This window comes from Pagrus major, chromosome 21 (assembly GCF_040436345.1).
Source record: "Pagrus major chromosome 21, Pma_NU_1.0".
Classification (NCBI taxonomy): domain Eukaryota; kingdom Metazoa; phylum Chordata; class Actinopteri; order Spariformes; family Sparidae; genus Pagrus; species Pagrus major.
In genome coordinates, this window is record NC_133235.1 from 25,137,460 (window position 1) to 25,157,469 (window position 20,010).

The following is a 20,010-nucleotide window of genomic DNA, read 5'->3' on the forward strand; positions in this document are numbered from 1 at the left end:
CATTTCCCTGGAAGTTAAATCTTTTGCAAAGAGCAGTGTGATACTACCATCTGCAGGGGGGGGGATGAAATTACTCTCCAGAACTGAACTGGTGTTTTTCTATTTCTTTTTCCACATGCATTACATCCAAAAAGCCAGAAAAGAGAGATGTATTCAGATCTTTTACACAACTAAAACTACAAACCCAACTCCAAATATTTCTATTACTTATAAGTACAAGTTGGCGCTGGCATGCACGCACACGGTTACTTCTAGAATCAACAATTAATTCACAAAGACTACTGGCATCTTTTCAGGTAGTACATTTTCTTGCATGCTGGGTTGTCGCCATGATTTCATTAAATACTGAGGTAATGCATACTAGAAGGAGCAGCATTAAAAAGGGTTATTAAAAACAACATTTAGCAGCACAATGACCCAGTTAAAGACAGATAATTGATGAAAAAGTCAAAATTATGAGTTAGAAAGTGAAAATTATGACTTTTGCATTTCAATTTCCACTTAATAAATATGACTTTAACCCATACTTCTGACTTTCATCTCAAGCTAATCTAATTTAAACTTTTTTTCATCTCATAATTTCAACCTTTTATCTCATGATTATGACTGTTTCTCTCATTATTATAACTTACCATGGGAATATTTATTCATCAAGCTCAGTTTTCATCTTGTCCTTCTCAGGTGAAATGCAGGAAGATACTGTACGTGTCCAGCCTGTTTTAATGTAAAGAGCTCAGCATGCAGAGCTGTTGAGCTCTGTCACAAGCCTAAATTAACTAAGCTCAGAACAGATTTTGTCATCATGCCTCGACAAGCTTCAGAAAAGTATTTCTCGTCTGAATCTGGTGATAAGAGTTTCATATTCTGAACAGCCACATTGATCAGGATGAGTGAGACTTATTCACTCGTTGAGTCCTCGAATAAAAGGTTTTGATTGGACATTCATTCATTCCAGTCCAAAGATGTGTAAACAAACTAGTCAGCAACAGCAAGTAAGTGTATAAAGTTTATTTCATATAGCACCTTTCACAGAGCATGGTCAAAAGTTGCTGAACAAATAAGATTAAATAAAACATCAAAATAATGTTGCACCTCTGACAAGCATCACTGAGGAGTTTACTGACCACACCCGGAAAGGACTGTCCCCCACCAACATCCCCCATTACTTGTCTTACAGTCTCGGCCCTGTTTCAGGAGCGGGAGGAGGAGACCAAAACCGGCCGTCCCACCTGAGAGGTCTGTCCAGCTCTCAGTCAGAAGGCTCAGTCCAGGGGAGCATTATAGTAGAGCTGAGTGGCAAAAGAGATTTCACCTGCCCTGCATTCAATCTTAAATATGGAAGATTTAGGGCTGAAGTTTTTAAAAAGAAAGGGAATTAAGGGTGAGCGCGAAGCAGACCGTGTGCCGTGTCACAGAGTTACTCTCTTTATGTACTGTGCAAAGTGTCTGAAGTGCATCAAGGACTGGCTCCCTGTGGACTACAAAAATGACACGACTGAACTTTTCAAACTAGCAGGACCTGTGGTGAGTATGGGATCTGACACTCCACATAAAAGTTCACGCTTTGTTTTTCTTGTGCTTCTTGTTCTCTTATGAAGTATAAGGTTTCAGCGCAGCACCAAAGCCATTTTAGGCAACACCAAACAGAAATAAATGTAAAATGCAAAACTAAATGACTTTTCTGAGATGTAATGGTTGTAGTTGGTACCCAGAGGACTTCTCTAGTGAACTGTGTCCTGAAGCTGTTTCAGTGCTGTTTATTTATTCATTATTTGCTCTGGCTTTTACAACTTTTGTACTCTTTGTACCTGGTAAGTCCTCCACAAACCTTCAGTAGTTGTGGTCCTAGTCCTCTGAAGAATAAGGACGTTTTTCCCCTTTTTGTTTTTTTTCCCTGTTTGTTTGCAAAAGAGTTATTTTTTCACATTTGAGCTAAATGGACTCAATACATTCTGGTCAGCCATCAGAATTTAAATTTTGGATCCTGGACTGCCCATCAGAATACTAAGAAGCATATGTTTGCATAACTTTGTGCTGTCCTTCAGAGATGTGATAAAAACTGAAACTATATGAGCCTGAACAATTCTAGCTAAGGAACAGATGAAGCATCGCTCAAAGATTAGTGGTGATTTATCCTCAGTTAGGCAAATGGCTTGTACACTTACCTGATCTTTACCTGATTTAAAATTTACCTTATTTACTTACCTAATTTCTCAGTTTTTTTTTTTTCAAATGTCTTTTTCTTTTTCTTGTTTCAGTTCATTTCACAGTTGATGATCTTTCTCATCAATTTTGTCAGCGCAGTGTTCTGCGGTCACCTGGGAGAAACTGAGCTCGCAGGTGTGGCGTTAGCAATATCGGTGAGAAAAACACAACTTTACTGTCTGCAGTGGCAGCTTACTTCTGGTCTTTTTCAGTCACTCTTTGCTTAAAACCAGAGCTCATGCACCGACAGTACCTGTGTTTTGTGATCCACTTAATAAGATCTGTTATAAGTAAACAAAGTAATACCACAATTTGAAATGACCTCATTAAAAGTATAACTTTTGCTTCTGCTGTGTGTGTGTGTGTGTGTGTGTGTGTGTTTTGGACGCAGGTCATCAATGTGACTGGTATCTCAGTCGGCGCTGGTTTGGCATCGGCCTGTGATACACTCATATCTCAGGTACAATCTTGGTCAGAGCTCATTTGTCCATCCAAAGAAAGTCCAACCCGTCCCAGTTCTGTGTCTCCTTCTGTGGATTGTGTTTCAGTATTCTCTTTCAGTTTGATATTTGTGTGCCCATGTCTGAACTTTGTTTTGTTTCGTGTAGACTTACGGGAGTGGAAACCTACATCGTGTGGGAGTCATTCTCCAAAGAGGTGTTTTGATTCTGCTCCTGGCCTGCCTCCCCTGCTGGGCTGTCCTCATTAACACAGAGCCCATCCTACTCGCTGTCAAACAAAGCCCAGAGGTGGCACGGTCAGCATTCATCCACTTTACTTGTTCATATACTGTCATTTATTTGTGCATATTTAAGTCATTTGATTCAGTTTCTCGTAAATACGTCTTTGTGTTTGTTGTACGCAGAGTCTCCCAGCTGTATGTGAATATCTTCATGCCTGCTCTGCCAGTGAGTTCAGTCTGCACCAAAGCAAATATATACAATATATTCCCCGTAATTTTCCCATTTGTTTGCATTTTGAAGTTTGACTCACTCCTCTTCACTGTCCTGTCTGCAGGCTGCTTTCATGTTCCAGCTGCAGGGACGCTATCTACAGAACCAGGTATGGTACCAGGTACACATCTACAGAAACACAATGACAGCTGGAGAACTGCTGTTAAAGTCCAAACTGAGTCCATGTTTGGTTTGAATTTGCAGGGTATTATCTGGCCTCAGGTGATCGCTGGAATCTTTGGAAATGTTCTTAATGCAGTTAGCAACTGCATCCTCCTCTACGTGCTGGATCTGGGTGTTGTGTAAGTGTACCGACCATCATAAGCAACTGGATAATAGGAATAGAGGTAGTTTGTATCATTATATGTATACCTTCTTCTCAAGTGTCTCTATATCAGCCTCTCATTTATGGTAAAGTTTAATTTATAGGACTTAGAAAGTCAACGTTGTTCTTTTTAACTCTGTTGTGAACTCTACAGTGGATCTGCAGCAGCCAATGCTGTCTCACAGTTATCGCTGGCACTGCTCTTGTACTTCTTCATTCGTTCAATGGGGTTACACAAGGAGACATGGTCTGGTGAGTTTTCTCTTTTCAACATTTCACATATTATTTTTACATTTTTTAATATATAAAGAAAAGTGGACATTAATAGTAAGAGCTCTTCACTGTAGAGTTCAGGGTTCGTCACAGTGCAAAATTTGTTCAGCATTTCCCTAACTTGTGAATCTCTGCCTCTTAGGTTGGTCTCTGGACTGTCTGCAGGAATGGGGCCTGTTCACCCGGGTGGCCATCCCCAGCATGCTTATGCTCTGTCTGGAGTGGTGGGCGTTTGAGATCGGGGGATTCTTGGCTGGTGTGATCAGTGATGTTGAGCTGGGAGCTCAGTCAGTTGTTCATCAGATGGTCACTATTGCGTTCATGGTAATTCTGTCGCAGTTTATTTTTTGATGCAAATAGAACTGCAAATTGTTTCTGCAGTTATTCTCAGACATTTGCTGATTTGTCCTTAATTTCTAAACCATATTAGAAGATCTTGATTGCTGCTAAGATGTTATAAGCGTCTACTGGCCAACAATGAGCACAATAACAGGTTTTCAGGTCACTATTTCTTGTATTTTCTTCCCCCACCCTTCATAGTTCCCTTTTAAAAAGTGACACGTTATATTTTATCTCCACAGTTCCCAATGGGATTCAGTCTAGCTGCAAGTGTGCGGGTTGGGAATGCTCTTGGTGCTGGGAACACTGAACAGGCCACTGCAATTGGCAAGGTCTCCATCATCTGTGCATGTAAGAACAAATGCATCCACACAGGCTACCTTCTGTAGAGTAAATACGTTTTTTAAGTACATTGACCAGATTTGTTTATAACTGGTTTCTTCATTTTTCCTGTATTCAATCCAGTTGCAGTCTCATGCCTTGTTGGAATTATACTCGGATCATTAAAGGATGTGATTGGTTACATCTTTACAACAGAGACGTGAGTATGACTGTGATGACTACTGAGGTGTATTTTTTTATTCTTCAAATTATTTTTCCAAGTCTCAGATCTAATTGTCAAATTGCACTTCATCCAGCCTGACTGGGGATTGAGCCTAATTGTGTCAGGTTTACAAAAAATGGACCCAAACGCAGACACAGATTCAGGCAAGTCAAACAACATAAAAACAAGCTTTAATGAAAGCTGGTAAGTCCAATAATCAAAAATCAAAAATGTGATTAACAAAAAGGCAGAAAACTAAACGGTAAAACAAAATTGGAGGCAACCACTAAAGCCACGGGGAACAAATCCAGAACACAGGGACCACAAGAGGATCGGGGAGTAGACACAGGAAGGCAGGAGAGACAGGATGACAACAGACGAACCAGCAAAGAGTGAGGGGAAAACACAGGCTTAAAAACACAGGGAGTGATTGACTGATGAAAGATTTATACACAGAAAAAGTGCAGGAAAACAGACAAAGAGAGGAAGTGGCAAGTGTACATGACACATGAGGATATAATTTACAAAATAAAACAGGAAATAACCAAACCAATCATCCAAACCATGACCGATTGTTGTTTTTAGTGATGAGAGTTCTCAAGAAACCGTTTGAGAAATGCAAAGCCTTTACAGAATGTGCTATATGTGTAACGTACTAAAACGATGGGTATGAAGGCAGTGTGCTACTCTGAACATTTTAAAAAGGACAAAAAAATTGAATTCTCCGTCTTTGCACAAATTATGCATTTCTGCTCCACATTTAAATCTTTGTTTACATCTTTTAGAGACATTGTTCAGCGGGTTGCTGACGCCATGATCATAATTGGATTCTTCCATCCTGTAGATGCCATGGCGGTAAGGGAGCAGTTTGAAGAAATGATATCATGTCAGGGCCGAGCAGAGCCTGATAGCTGTGTTTGATGTATGCAGGCTGTGACAGGGGGCATTTTACGAGGAGCGGGGAAGCCGAGGATCGGGGCCGTCTGTAACTTGGTGGGATATTACTGCATCGGCATTCCTACCGGACTGTCCCTGATGTTTGCTGCCAAGATGGGCATCGTAGGTGAGGACGCTGCCATGTAAATCTGATGTCTTTGCTTGAAGCAAGTCTGAGTGATTTTCGTCTCTGTGACAGGACTGTGGCTGGGCATTCTCATTTGTGTCGCTCTACAGGCCACATTCTTCATCATTGTCTTGTGGAAGCTGAATTGGAGAAAGGCAGCTGAAGAGGTCAGTGAACAAGTCTCGAAATGTGAAAAATCACAGATAATGATAAGAAATCCAAGTGTTTTACCACCTTTAACTGAGAGTACATAAGTAGTAATGAAAACAAGTGAGCGACCTTGAACACACACACACACACTCCCTGGTATTTTCTGCCCTCTACAGTCACAAGTAGGAAATGACACTAAAGTTTTAAATAAATCATATGATTCTGTGAATGCAATTTACAAAGTAACAGCTGTAATATTGGTATATTTGTTTATGTCCCAGTTTGTGGACAGTTATTGCTTTTGATGTGCGTTTACAAACAGCTGTCATCACTGTTTATGAGCAGGCAATGGTGAGAGCAGGAGTCCAGGTCACAGAAAAGAAAGAAGTGCCATCAGTGGAGAAGACGGGTAAATAAACGCCTCACTTTTCCTTTTCATTGCATGTCCTCCTGTGCACAGAACTGACCCCTCTCCCCTCTTTGATTAGAAGGTCAGAGTGAGACCCAGGTCCACATCATTTCATCCAACATCCTGAGCTGTGAGGGGTGGAGCTCGGACCTGCAGACGCTCCCATCAGGCCGTGATGAGACAGCCGATGCTGCAGGTCCACGGCCTCTGTCGGTCAGGCAGCTGCTGTTGCGTCGAGGCCTGACTGTGCTGTTCATGGTGCTCGTCCTGGCAGCTGGGATACTCACCAGCAAAATGCTTCTCAGACTGCTCAAATGACCCATAAATATCATACTGACTGCTGGCTGATGTCTCATTTTGTGACTGCAGAAAAATATGATGAAAATAGACAGAATCCAACTCTCATTTTCTAACCTTTTCATATTCCTCCAGGTAAAATGTTATTTCTTTTCATGTTTCATGTACATGTCCTGTAAATTGATGCTACCTGTGGTTTAAGTTTGGTTTGTTTGCAAACAAAAAAACAAAGTTGATAAATGTAGTACAATGTTTTTTTAAAATATGTTTTGCAATTAAAGGAACAGTTCAACCAACATTTTGACTGTTTTTTTCCTATATGATCACTGATAACTTATACAAAATAAACACAATATGCTGTAAATCTAAAAAGCCCCTTTAATGAAAAATCTTTAGCTGAGAATGAAATATAAAAGTAGGTTTTATGATAATAATAATAACAACATTACATTATTTAGGCTACTTAAATTGAAAATCTGAAAGTAAATTGTTTAATGTACCAAAACCAAAAGATGTCCATACAAATCCTCACACACAAATTCTGGGTTTGAATTTCTTCTCCAAAACTCGATGGTGCCCCTTTAAAACAAGTGTACCTCACAGAGGTCGCTTGAATGCACCCAGGAGATTCACAATAACTGCGTGAGACACGAAATTGTTAAATCATATTTCTCCACCTTCTCTTAAACATCCACTAAGAACCAGAACCAGAACACCTCTCTTCAAAACAACAACAACAACAACAACAACAATAAAAGCCTCTGTTAGTTTCTCATCAGGAAGTGCAGACACTGTGATGGGCCTGCAGTTCCTGATGATGCGTTCCCGAAACCTCGGAACTCGAACAATCGCGACCTCTTACCTGCAAAAACGACATTTGACATTTGAACGACGACCCATCCCACTTCTACCTAAACTTGGGGAAAAAACCACGTACCCTCACTTAATGAAGAAGCATTTGATGTTACACAACAATGGCACCCATGTGGAGGGAGTAGGATGTATTACTAGACCTGCCGTTTAATCAAATGTAAAATGACACGTGTCATTTATCCTCTGTTTCGTTTGCGAGGAGGCTGATGGTTCAACTGTGTATAGCTGCAGCAGTACACTTATAAATGAGCGCAGCTATTTATTTGCTTGGAGTCGGAAACGTGGAAATTCCGACCTTTGGCGCTGACGTGAACGCAGCATCGCCTACGCGCATGCTCTCTGGCGCGCTGTGGCGTAAAACTACAACACGTGGATTTTCTCACAGTTACGAGCCGCTGGTGTTGACGAGGACCCCGTGAGTATCTCTTATGTGAAGTGTGTTGTGTGTAACGTTTGTTGTCGTCTGAAAACCAAGCGTTTAATGTCAGTGACTGGCTGCTACAGCCGCTCAGTGTGGGGCTCGTGCCTCTCATCCCCGCATGCGCCGTGCAGTCAGTGTAGGACAAAACCTGGATTCACGCGCTCCCATGGTGACAGGACGTATAGCTGCCTCCCCTCTTAACGTAAAGGGAAGTCCACGGTGTGTTCACGTCTTGAGCTTTGACGTGGAAACAACATGGACGCTGCAAAGAAGATGTGTTGGATCATTGCTGAGAGCGTCTGAACAACATGAGCTTCACGTTAGTCCAGTAAAGAGACTGTCCTCCCACACCTGTTGCTGCACCAGTATCACCTGCATTCACTGAAACCAGTTACATTCCTGTAATACTTTTGGAAGAAGGTGTTCACACAGCAGAAAATCCAGACAAGACGAACTGAAACTTGCAAGACTGTGGCAACATTTATTAAAGAGGCACTATGTAGTTTTGATATTTACAGTATTAATGAGGTAATGAGGTTAAGTTTCTTGGATCAGAGCTAGTGAAGTTCAACCACAGTTAAAGCAGTTAAGAGTGTTTTATTCTGAAACAGACAATAATTTGATGATTCTTTGGTCACATTTACATTTAACAGAGAGTATGGACTACCTGCCAGACAACAACTCCAGGTACAAAGATGTTGACTACTGGGACGAAAGATACAAGACGGAGCAGAGTTACGACTGGTTGGGCGGCTTCTCCAAATTCCAGCACATTCTGGAAAAACACGTCAAGAAAGAAGACTCCATTCTGATGCTTGGTAAGAAGTATTTTGTGTTTCTGATTGCATCTTCATTTTGGTCGAAAGCATCTTCTCCACGTATTCTCACAACCAAAAAAAATGTCTCCAGTGTCACCATCTGGGTGCGTACTGGTAAATTAGGGGTCCCCCAGTGAGAATCCAGCTAAGGGACTCTTTTTAGATTTACATTTACACATTTTAGACTTTAATCTGTTCGCTTCACTGGGGTTTAACGTGAGTTGAAGCAAAATCCTGTCGGCTTTGTGTCGAATATGTCATATACACCGACGGGCCACGACATTAAAACCACTGACAGGTGATGTGAGTGAAGATTGATCAGAGAAACCTTGGGTCCTGGCATGTATGTGGATGCCGCTTCACACACACCACCCATCCAAACACCATTGCAGACCAGGTACACCCCCCTCATGGCAAGGGGCACTCCCCAGCAGGACAGTGCATCCGACACACCACAAAAACTGCTCAGGAATGGCTTGAAGGACATGAGAAAGAGCCCATTCTCCAGATCCCGATCTGATCGAGCATCTGTGGGATGTGCGAGAAGTAGTCTGATCCATGAACCACCCACCCTCCAACATACAGGACCCAAAGGATCCACTACAAACAACCCGGTGCGAGACACCACAGTAAAACCCCCAGAAGTGTTTATGACCATGTCTTGACGGGTCAGAGCTGTTTTGGCTGCACAAGGGGAACAAACACACTATTAAGCAGGTGGTTTTAATGTTGTGGCTGATCGGTGTTTGCTTTAGCCGTCATCATCTCCCAGAGTGAAATGTCCACAAATGTCCACAAGATGTCCCTGTCCCCTCACAGATATCTCCAGCACTACCTGCAGTGCTTGTTTATAAATGGCCCTGCAGCTCTGAGGAACCTGCTACAAAAGCATCTGAAGCATGAACGCTGTGTTTTGGCTGCTGAACGTAGAATAGATCTTTATGTGAGGTTTGAGGTGGAGGCATTTTCACCATTAGCACAAATTCTTCGGTGGGTTCCTCTTGATTTAATTTGAAAAAAATGTATCCGTTCGTTGTTTGCATATTGAATATTCACATCACATCACAGTGGGTTTGGTTTTTGATTGTTTTATCTGTTTAATCATCAAAACAAGCACTTTTTCCCTGAGGTGAAGCTGCACACTTTGATGCAGTCACTTCTGATTAGCTGCAATAAGTGGCATCGTTGACAAAGACCGATTTGGATTATTGAAAGGTTTTAAATAAGTTGTTTTTAATAATTTCTTGTTAATCTTTAGGATGAGTTATAGGCAGAGTGTTAAAGACTTTTCCTGTGAGGCCTGTTATACCTCCACAGAAGCATAGAGGGCTATGGTGCTCCGTATTCTTCTGATACGAGCCTTGTTTATGCATGCTCAGTGGTGTTTGCGTGTGTTTGTGTGTGTGTCAGGGGGTTTGTTAAAATTTGTGTCAGGGAGTGACGGGGGCTTCTGCTGCATGTGTGTGTGTGTGGGTAAAGGGGGAGGGGGACTGAGGAGGTCGTCAGAAGTTGGATATTCTTTACTCGACAAAAAACCTCTCCGTGTGCTGCTGCCAGACAACTTTATTCCACCTGGGGATCTTGTCTTTTAATTTGGATGATGGCGGTCGGGTGCCCTGCTGGTTAGGAAACTGCATTTTTTTCGAAGTGAGGACGTTGACAGACACATAGATAGTATGCAGCCTGACTTTTTTCTAGCATGCGTCATAGGCACACCTACAGCAGAGGCGTGAGTGGGCTCCAGAGTCTGATATATAAAATATTTTCTCTTGCCTCTCTCCTGCGTTGCAGTGCAGCAGGCAACACCAGGGCAGACCACTTTCTGCACGCTGATTTAAACCCAAAGGAGAGCCATTATATCGCTTGAGAGCTCTCATCTCTCATCTCTCTCTCTCTACCTCTCTCTACCTCTCTCTCTCCTCTCTCCAGATCGTGGGATCACACGTTTCTGTCACCAGCACGTGTTGATGTCTACTTCAACAACACACACGCACAGATGAGGAGCTGTATAGATACTAGAGGAACCTACTATAAAGATGCGTGAGCCCTCACATGTTGTTAAGACATTAAGAGCTCTTAAAAGCACTCGTATATCGCCACGCTCGGACAAACGCCTGCCACGGTTGTACGCATCTCCCGGCTCACTTGTCAAGTCCGTAAAAACCAGAGAGACCACTGGCTCGTATAAAATGACACAATACATTATCGTCACTATAGGGGGAGGGGGGGCCAGGGCCTAACTTGGGAGACAGGAGGGAAGACGTCAAAGAAAGACTCCAGGCACCACGGTGCTGCTTGTGTGGGTGACGGGTGGATAAAGGGAAGAGAGATGGAGGGGAGGTAAATAACTAATCAGGTTTGGGCCACTCAGCTGTCTCAGATGGAGGTCATTTCCATTTAGATAATCTGTAGAGCACAGAGAGAGGGATACAAAGGAGGGAGGGATGCGTAGATGAGGAGAATTGGGATGCTTTGCCGCATGCTGATGACAGTTGTAACGTCTTCCTCCTTCGTCGTTTTGTTCACGTGCGTCGCTTCAGTCGGTGTCGTCTGTTTGTCTGTACAGTTGCGTTTTTGTTGACGCCCTCTCAGTCTCCGTCTACCTGTTTTCCCCCCCACCACCACCACCCTTCTCCCCACCTCCCTGGTAACCCACTTCTGCCTTTCTTTATTCTGTCTTTGTCACGAACTCCTACTCAGCAGTATGAGTCCTCATGTCTAGACTGTAACCACACACAGTCCTGTGTCTGCATGTCAACAGATTCATGCATGCCTGGAATGCAGCCAGATAACGTAAGCAGGCATGAGCAGATGTAAGCTTGATATCTTCTGTGTTAGGGAGTTGATCAGTTTTGATTGATGTTGCTACATTCATCACTTATCTACTTTGTAGTGGCAGTAGGATCATAATAGTTCCACTTTTAAAGATGAGGTTTATGACATCCTCGATCCAGGAAGTTGACTCCTGTCTTCTTTGTGGTATTCTTTATTCTTGTTAATGTCAACAGATCCTCTGAAAATGCAAAATCCAACATGTAAGTGATCATACTAACAGGTAGGACCTCACTCGTCCACATAATTGAGGCACATCTTTCTTCATTTTGATGAATTGTAATTTATTTCCAGTCACCCTACATACACCAGTCTCCTGCTGTAAAAGCAGCAGTGAGCAGTAGTCCCTCAGCAGATACAGTATTTACTGCTGTTTGAGTACAGCTGTTTTTGGAAATGATGTAGCCTTTTTTTAAAAAAAAACAGATGCTAATTTGAAATCGTGAAGGCGTTGGCCTTCCCATTGAAAGCAACTTGAGGTTCACTGCCTTTTTTTGGCACACGGGGGTGAGGAGCTGAATATTGCACCGCCAACCCTGTGATCAGCGGACGGCACGCTCTTTCTCCTGGGTGGCTTCTAGAAATAAGATACAGTATTGATCCTGTAGTCTAGGTGGGAAAATCATTCATAATAGCATATCCTAGTTTAGAAGCTGCACAGCCCACTCAGACGCCCACTTCACCCACAATGACATTAGGTCAGTGCTGTTTCTGCTTTAAACTGATGCAGAAAGTTGCTCCGTTAGAGTGCAGGGACATTTCTGGGAATGATGATGTGGAGAACCACAGGTAATGGCACAGTGGTATCGGAAATTAAAATAAATATTGAAGTTTGATGGCTTATGAATATGCCTACGGTTATAACACTGCTCACTTTACAGTCTCATAATGTGACATAACTATGCTCATTATTGGGTGCATGGTAAGCTGAAGGCCTGAGGTTGTGTGTGTCATGGCATTGCGTCAAGCCGTCCCTGCCCCTCCACCTGACCTGTGTGTCTGTGTGTGTGTGTGTGTGTGTGTGTGTGTGTGTGTGTGTGTGTGTGTGTGTGTGAGCAATGTTAGCGAGCATTAGCAGCGATCGACTCACACACGGTCCAATTCCCGCCTGCCGCACAGCCACGGCTCCTTTTTTTATGGCTTGCTCCGGGCTGCTGCCAGTGATGTAATGACCCCACGTCTCCGAGTGGTCAGCGCTCAGGCCTTGTTCCCCCGAGGCGAGAGGTGATGATGTAATGGCTCTGTTCTCCAGCAGCGAGCGGTGCTTGAGATGTGTGTGAGGTTGCATCCTGGGAGAGTGTATCTGCATTTAGTGTTCTGTACATGTTAACGTCAGTGCGCCCGGTATGGAAGGCATGACGCAAAACGCCACAGGGCTGCTCGTGGGTAGGTGCGTCGTAGCATCGGTGCTGACAGGATATTTTTTTAAATGGAGAGTGTGGTCACATACAAGAGGTTGTTCAGGAATATCTAGAGTTTGCAGAAGCTTTCTCAGAACAAGACACATGCAGGCACACAGACACAAAGGTCGCTGCACAACAACAACAACAATGATGCTATAATCTTTAGGTTATTTAAGGTTTGAAGTTATGAGTCATTGGCTATTTACCAGTATGACCTGTTTATATGCTGGCCACTGGTTTTGTTTTGTCACAACGTTTTTGATATTTTATGCTTTAATGAGTTGATGAATTAATTTCTCAACTGACAGAAATTCACTTGGAACAATTTTTATGCCTCGACAGCTGTGACCGGAGGCGTTTTCGGGTTGTATGTACGTACATGTCCCATTAATGATGAAGTAATTAGAATTTGGTGGCCAAGGGTCAGATTTCAAGGTCACTGTGACCTCACAAAACACATGTTTGGCCTTAACTCAAGAAAATTCATATGACAGAATTGGACATACAAATGTATAATAGGATTAAACCTGAACAGAGACAGGCACGCAGGTGACGAAAAGAGAGACACAAGGGCTAATGAACACATGAAACACAGGTGAGCACAGAAAACAGATGGGAAAAGACAGGACAGGAAGTGGAAATTCACAACAAGACACACGAGGAAGAAATCTACAAAATAAGACAGGAAACATCTAAACTGAAAACCAAAAACATGACCGTGACGATGCAGCTTTTTTGTCCTTCACGATGGGAAGCCGTATGTCTTTGACCCACAGTTTTCCAGAGCTTTCATCTGCATCTCATGGCCCTCTTCAGCTGATAACGTAAGCAGGCATGCACTTTCTGTTTTACACAGCATCCCAGTTTTTTGGGAAACCGGATCATATAATCAGCAGATGAACTGCTCATAACAGTTTCTAGTGCAGCTCCACTGTGCATGTAATAGACTTATAGGGCTTGTTTCATCCTCCCTTAATGTCCTGCGTCGCTCCCTCCTTTTAGCTCACCTCCTGACGTCAGTGTCCTGTCACTTTCTGGGTTCCTTCAGCTCCTGAGGCTGATGTAAGCCGTGTTTATTGGCAAAGGAATACGTGAGTGTGACTGTTCACTCAGCTGTTGTATAACTATGTATAGCCCTGCGCCTTGACAACAATGACATTATACCTTCTTATATAGAACATGACTACACGCTAGCAGCAATGTAAAGACCTCCTGCCTCATGCACGCCCCATCTCGTCATTCATATCTCCCCCTCCATCACCTCCTTCCGTCAACTCCTGACACCGCTCACCTCCTCCATTTCCGCCTCGCTGTCTCACCTCCTTTGTTCCTCGTCGACCATCGCCTCACTCATACCTCCCCTGCCCCTCCCCTTAGCCTACTTGTCAGTATTTGGTATCAAAGACGTCCACCTGTGTGCCCTGAGCCAGTCCGACCTATATATAGCCGGAACAGAGGTGTTTACAACAGTGTCGAGAGCAGTGGGAGCTGCACTTTTCTCAGGAGAGTCCAACTAACTGTTGGTGGCCTATTATGTTGAGCTACGGCTCATTCAGAAAATTGGCCTCCCACGTTTCTAGGTTAGCTATCAGTCAGTGCTGCTGCTTGATTTTTTAATTTAAGCATTTATTTCCTATACTCAGTGTGTTTAATATGTTATACACTCTGCAGGTCAGTTTTATGTTTTCTGTTCTTATCAAAAACCCATGCACATAAAAGCGTGCTGTCTGTTTGTGAACCTGCATGCAGCACCTGCCCAACAGGAGGAACACATGAACTGAGCAGGAGGATTTGATTTCAGTGTTAACAGGGCGATCTTAGGTGACAGTCCTCTCACATCCCTTTTTTCCGCAGTATTGGAAATGCACACACATGCACACACGCACGCACGCACGCACGCACGCAAACACACTGACACAAAATGCTGATGGGATGGAAAGTCACTGGCAACACACAGAGAGTGTGTGGGTGGTGAGTGAGAGAGATCTGAAGTCAGGAGTTATGTCTTAGCAGCTGTTAGGAGATGCAGCTGATATGTGCTGCAGCCCTCATTTCCAAAGTTTCGACATTTGTCTGTCTAACCTTTTCCTCCTTTTTTCCCCCCTTATTGCCATCCCTCTCACTTTTTGTTATTTGCTTTCTTCCCACATTTCATCCTTTACACTTATCCTCCCCTCTATTCTCTCCTCTTGACTCTCACCGTCCACACAGACAAGCACATGCATGCACACACCTCCTCCTCCTCCTCCTCGGCTGTGCTGGGGACAACAACAGCAGCGAGGCCGTGAGGAACAGGAAGCTTTCAGAGGGATAATAGAACCGAGAGACAGGCCTCGGCCATTTCACGCTTGCCCTTCCTCTTATTGATTGCAGCCCTTCCTTCCTGTGGCGGCTGGAGGCGGAGCACTTCTCATCAGATAGGCCCTGTATCGGCTCTGTCCTCCCCTGTCGCTGGAATATACCGGTTTCATGTGTTTAACAGTGGCCTCATTTTGAAGTGACAGCCTCTGAGATTTGTGTAGGTTAATCACACTCATGTCATGGTCTTGCATCGATGGTACAGAAGGGTTTGCGTGTCTTGTTTGGTAATAACGAGCGCTAATGAGGTCGTGGTTTTGTGTTGCTTTTGGATTAAACCTGCCAGGAACGAGGTAATGCAGCAAAAAAAGTGGAGCTGCTCAACAAACAACGGCAGTAGAGGTTGTTTAGTCTGCAGTGTCCTCTGGCCTGAACCAGAGAGATCACACACACACACACACACACACACACACACGCATACAAATGTATATACCATCCATGCACACAAAATTCTGTTCACCGCCGCCCTGTCTGTCTGTCTTTACCTCGATGTGCTGAACAATCGACAGCAGACACAAAACTGCAGCAGACGAGCTGTGAATGGAAGATGGGTTGAATCAATGAACGGCTGCATGGATGAATGAATGAATGAACGGCAGAAGAACAGAGAAGGTGGAGGAGAGTGTAGTTTGAGGAGGATGGATTCTTACCCCCCCCACCCCACCTCTCTTCATACTGCTCCCTCTCTCTCTCCTCCCTACCCACCCCCTTTTTTCAGCATCCGGATTGGCTGCTTACAGTTTTTCAGGGAGCCCTCACCATGCAGCAGTCAGTAAGTCAGTAGGGGCAACCCTCCCTGCATTCACCCACACCACCACCCTTCCCACCGCCTCCACCCCTTCCTCTCCCCTTCGTTTTTGCCGCTGTAAGGAGTGGTGCTGTTTATGAATGAGCCTCGGCGTCGCAGAATGTGAATGAAAAATAAGAGAGGGAGCGAGCAGATAAGGGGGTGCGGGCTGAATGAAATGCAGCAAAAGCAGGGAAGAAAAATGGAGGAAGGATGCTGAATGAAAATCACAAGGGTGGGATGGAGCGGGGGGAGGAGGAGGTGCGGCGGGGAGGCGGTGGGCGATAGATATGAGGAGAGAATGTGAAATATTATTGCTGAGATAGCCGCGCTCCAATTGCTGTGTCCCTTTTGGAGCTGTCATCCTGTGTGTGTGTGTCTGTGTGTGTCTGTGTGTGTGTGTATGGTAACGTCCACCCTCATAGGTATGCAGATCAGGGGGGATGCTGGGAAGGAGGATGCCTGGACTTGTGGCTGATTTGCCTATGAGCCAATGGGAATCTCCACTACCTAAGTAACACGCGCACACACACACACACACACACACATGCCGTTCTCTGCAAGCTGGTGCTCCGTGCTTTGAATAATAACGGGGTTACCCGGGCAACCAGGCTCGGATGATCGATGGGCCCAGCCCCGATAAACAGAGCACAGAGCCGGTGTTGGTGTGTGTGTCACTGGGTTTCTGATGTCGCAGTGGGAGTTTCTTTGTTCTGGGACAATTAGAAGATAGCTTATTATCAAGTCTCTTCTGACCTGTTATTATATGCATGTACGTGTGTGCGTGTGGGTACACAGACTATGCACAGTGTTCCTGTGTGTGCGCATGTTGGCGTGAGAAGAAGTGTGTGCTGTTTGTGTGTGGACATGGAGGTTTTTTTTTTTTTTCTTCCAGTGAATGACTCCGTTCTCAATGACACTGAACAACCTTGGTGAGAGGGCTTGTGCAGGCGGACTGTGGGGGTGACCACACACACGCCACGCACACACACACTCTCCTGACTCACTCACTTACGGTAATAATACGGCCATCGGGAAAGAAAGAGGCTACGTGGCTTTTACTCACCCCTTCAGAGAGTGCAAATTATACAGCTAGCCAACGTGTCCGACTGAGTACTTGATTTGATTAAATGCGGGCTGCACATAAGTGCTGTTGTTGTGAGGGTAAGCTAGCATGTTGGGAGACATAAACTGGATTGGATGCAGGTGGGAATCAAAGATGTAAAAAGATGTGTGGACAATGAAGGTGATAAAGTGAGCAAGTGACACACAAAGAGAAGGAATGGGACTTAGGTGTACAGCTTTGGTGCCACATATTTGATATAATGGTGAAATAAGAACACTTATTCAGAGACACACTAAGGACAAATTAATTAAATCCTAACGGGTTCAGAAAGTCTCCAAATGCACTGAAACCCACTATAAATCTGGCATAAGGAGCATAATAGTATATTAGAATCTCATCAATATTAAATCTCTCATAAAATGGTACATTTTGAATCTGTGTATAATGAGGAAATAGAGCAACTAGAACTAGAACAACCTTTCTTTTGCGTCTGGTTTTTGAAAGCCAGGGCTCGCCTCCCCACATGCAAATATTCCTCCAAACGAGTCCCCCCCAACACTACTCTGCAGGCACACCACTGCCTTGGCTTCGCGCCATCCAATACATTTGTGATGGGTTTAAAAAAAATACAAACCATCTTGCGATAGGACCACTTCAGCTGTGATGCCGGCCAACATGGTCACATACTGAACCGTGACTACTCAGTAGTGATTACTACGTTCGGCCTTCATTTTGACCTCCGTACACACCTGTAAAGTTTCCTGACTGCATCCTGCACAGTTGGCTGGACAACAACTTTCTTCGCACTTGGCCTTCATTTTTGATGTGAAGACCTGCACGCCTCTAAACCTGACACTAACAAAATTCTGGCCACATACTTATTAACACCTGGCAAAATACTCCAAATCACTTATAAAAGTACCACATTTTTGCCATGATGACACACACAAACTGGGAACAAGTCGGAGAATTTTTCCCTCATTGCAGAATTATAATGCACGCATGCAGCTCGGCCTTTCTCCAGTGCTGGCAAAGCACTCTGGAAATAGGTCTGGCTGTACGAGACAGTGGAGCAACTGATATGTATTCACTACAGTAATGTTAAGTACCCCAATGTCTGATTAGTGTTTAGTAATTAAAGGTTACTCAAATTACAGAAAAACATATACTGTCTCACTAACCACTAACTAATGGTAGCTATCCATGGAGATAGGTTTGTTATCACTTGTACCAGGTTTAAGATGTGTGTTTTTAAGATAACAGCCTCTAACCTAATACAATGGCAATGAATAAAAGTTTCATTTTTTGGGGCCTGAAGTATTGAAGCAATGTCTCTTTCCAGAGATGGAACAACGTCCCCAATAAGCTGCATAATCCTCAAAACACAGTGTCAGGAGTTTTAAAGGCTATTTGAAAACTGTTCACCAGAAAGGATTATCCAGAGTGAAGGAGACGCTGATAATGGAATGATAGTTTGGTCTTGAATGTTGTTTTCAGCCATGACTCCATTAACCTCCATTGTATTTCGGTGGTGTATGTGTGATATGTGTCCGTGGCTGCGGTCCACCTCATCCAGAGGTGAGGGAGAAAATATGGCCATTGAATCACATTAAATTAAGTATTTCTGAATGAATTATTTTAATATATGCTTCCATGAAACTGTAAGGAAGTAGTCTCTTTGAAATGGTTTAATGTTACAAGCACAATGCTCTGACAAACCTGTGTGTGTGTCTGTTGAGGCTGGGGAATACAAAGCTGATTGGCATTAACACAGCCTCTTCTGTCTGCACCGCACACTTCTGCATCACATTACCCTCCCTCCCTCCCCTCTCCCTCACCTCCCCTCTCCCTCACCTCTTCTCTTCTCTCTGCCAGGGGAGGGGGAGCAGAGAGGAGGAGGAGGAGTAGGAAGGAAGAGTAGCTGCTGAGAGGTGCATCTGCAGCCAAAGTCGCCTCTCAAGAACTGAAGTGTCATCCTGGAGCTCGCTGTGCATTTCTCACAAAGACATTATGTCGACCTCAAAGGAGGGTCATCTGAGCGTATTCAGAGTCGCACTGCTCTTTTGTCATGAATACCAAAAGACGAGCTCCCCTTGCTGTATGTCGCTGCACAAAAGGTCACTCCTCTGTGACCTTGTGCACACAAATCTGTGATTGCGGCGACGGGCTCTGTCCAACATGTAAGACATTAAAATGACGGATAGGACTGTTTGTTCAGACCGGTGAAGCTTTGAGAGAATTAACCGATGTCACTGTACTCACAGAGCGATTAAGAAATGACAAAATGAACAACACAGATGTGCACGACGCAGGAACATTAAAGCAGATGTGGCCCTGCTATTAAGCCGACAGTGACGTAGCATGAAACGGTATAAAAAAGTAAAACAGGATTTGCGATTTGCTTTTGTGGTTTCTCAAGATCAGACACTTAACGTTCAGGATGCATTTGGATCTAATTGCTCACCCATATCTAAATATGGTCACTTACATATAACACACTCCCAGTCACAGCTGAATACCCTGTCAGTTTTTGAAGTGTGTACTCCAGGCGAGGTACCAAACAACCACTGCAGTGTCAGCATCACTTACTATGTTGCAGCGAGATGGACCATTACGACGCCGGACCTCTTAAAGGCACACAGACATGCTCACACACAGAGCTAATTATACTGTTTGTAAAAACTCGAGACACTCGGTATCTAGAGGTTTGTGAAAGAAAGGGAATTTTGTTTTATAGGGTTGCTGCCGGTCAGAAAGAGAGCTACGCAGACACTGTGTCCTGGGTTTCGATGGCGTCATTAACTTATCATCACATTGCTCGGAGCAGGGAAAGCCCTGTCAGCGAGGTAATGAGCGTGCGTCACCGATGTGCTGTAGTTCTCAGTGACGCACTG

General features: G+C 44.0%; 2 protein-coding genes across 4 annotated transcripts in view; both read left to right on the forward strand.

Annotated features, from left to right (window-relative positions):
* Nucleotides 1-1,428: 1,428 nt before the first annotated feature.
* On the forward strand, nucleotides 1,429-6,579 carry LOC141017066 (multidrug and toxin extrusion protein 1-like). The gene is made up of 16 exons (XM_073491685.1): nucleotides 1,429-1,524; nucleotides 2,259-2,360; nucleotides 2,597-2,665; nucleotides 2,814-2,962; nucleotides 3,071-3,113; nucleotides 3,223-3,267; nucleotides 3,363-3,460; nucleotides 3,638-3,735; nucleotides 3,899-4,080; nucleotides 4,338-4,446; nucleotides 4,561-4,636; nucleotides 5,425-5,494; nucleotides 5,570-5,702; nucleotides 5,775-5,869; nucleotides 6,198-6,261; nucleotides 6,344-6,579. Exons 1-16 carry the CDS (start codon nucleotides 1,429-1,431, stop codon nucleotides 6,577-6,579), a joined length of 1,665 nt encoding a protein of 554 aa, XP_073347786.1.
* A 1,179-nt stretch (nucleotides 6,580-7,758) lies between these two features.
* ece2a (endothelin converting enzyme 2a) overlaps nucleotides 7,759-20,010 on the forward strand; it is a 77,154-nt gene continuing 64,902 nt past the window's right edge. The window contains exons 1-2 of one of the 3 annotated variants that reach the window (XM_073491463.1): nucleotides 7,759-7,846; nucleotides 8,506-8,670. In XM_073491463.1, coding sequence (XP_073347564.1) covers nucleotides 8,511-8,670 — 160 coding nt within the window. In that variant the 5' untranslated portion in view covers nucleotides 7,759-7,846; nucleotides 8,506-8,510. Of the gene's footprint in view, nucleotides 7,847-8,118; nucleotides 8,381-8,505; nucleotides 8,671-20,010 lie in introns of those variants that run through there. The other 2 variants (XM_073491466.1, XM_073491464.1) reach the window with 2 other exon arrangements.

Coding starts and splice junctions, on each gene's coding strand:
- LOC141017066 (XM_073491685.1), top strand. CDS start 1,429: ATGTACTGTGCAAAGTGTCTGAAGTGCATCAAGGACTGGCTCCCTGTG. Junction 3,461..3,637: donor GTGCTGGATCTGGGTGTTGT/GTAAGTGTACCG, acceptor TGAACTCTACAG/TGGATCTGCAGCAGCCAATG. Junction 4,447..4,560: donor GGTCTCCATCATCTGTGCAT/GTAAGAACAAAT, acceptor TATTCAATCCAG/TTGCAGTCTCATGCCTTGTT.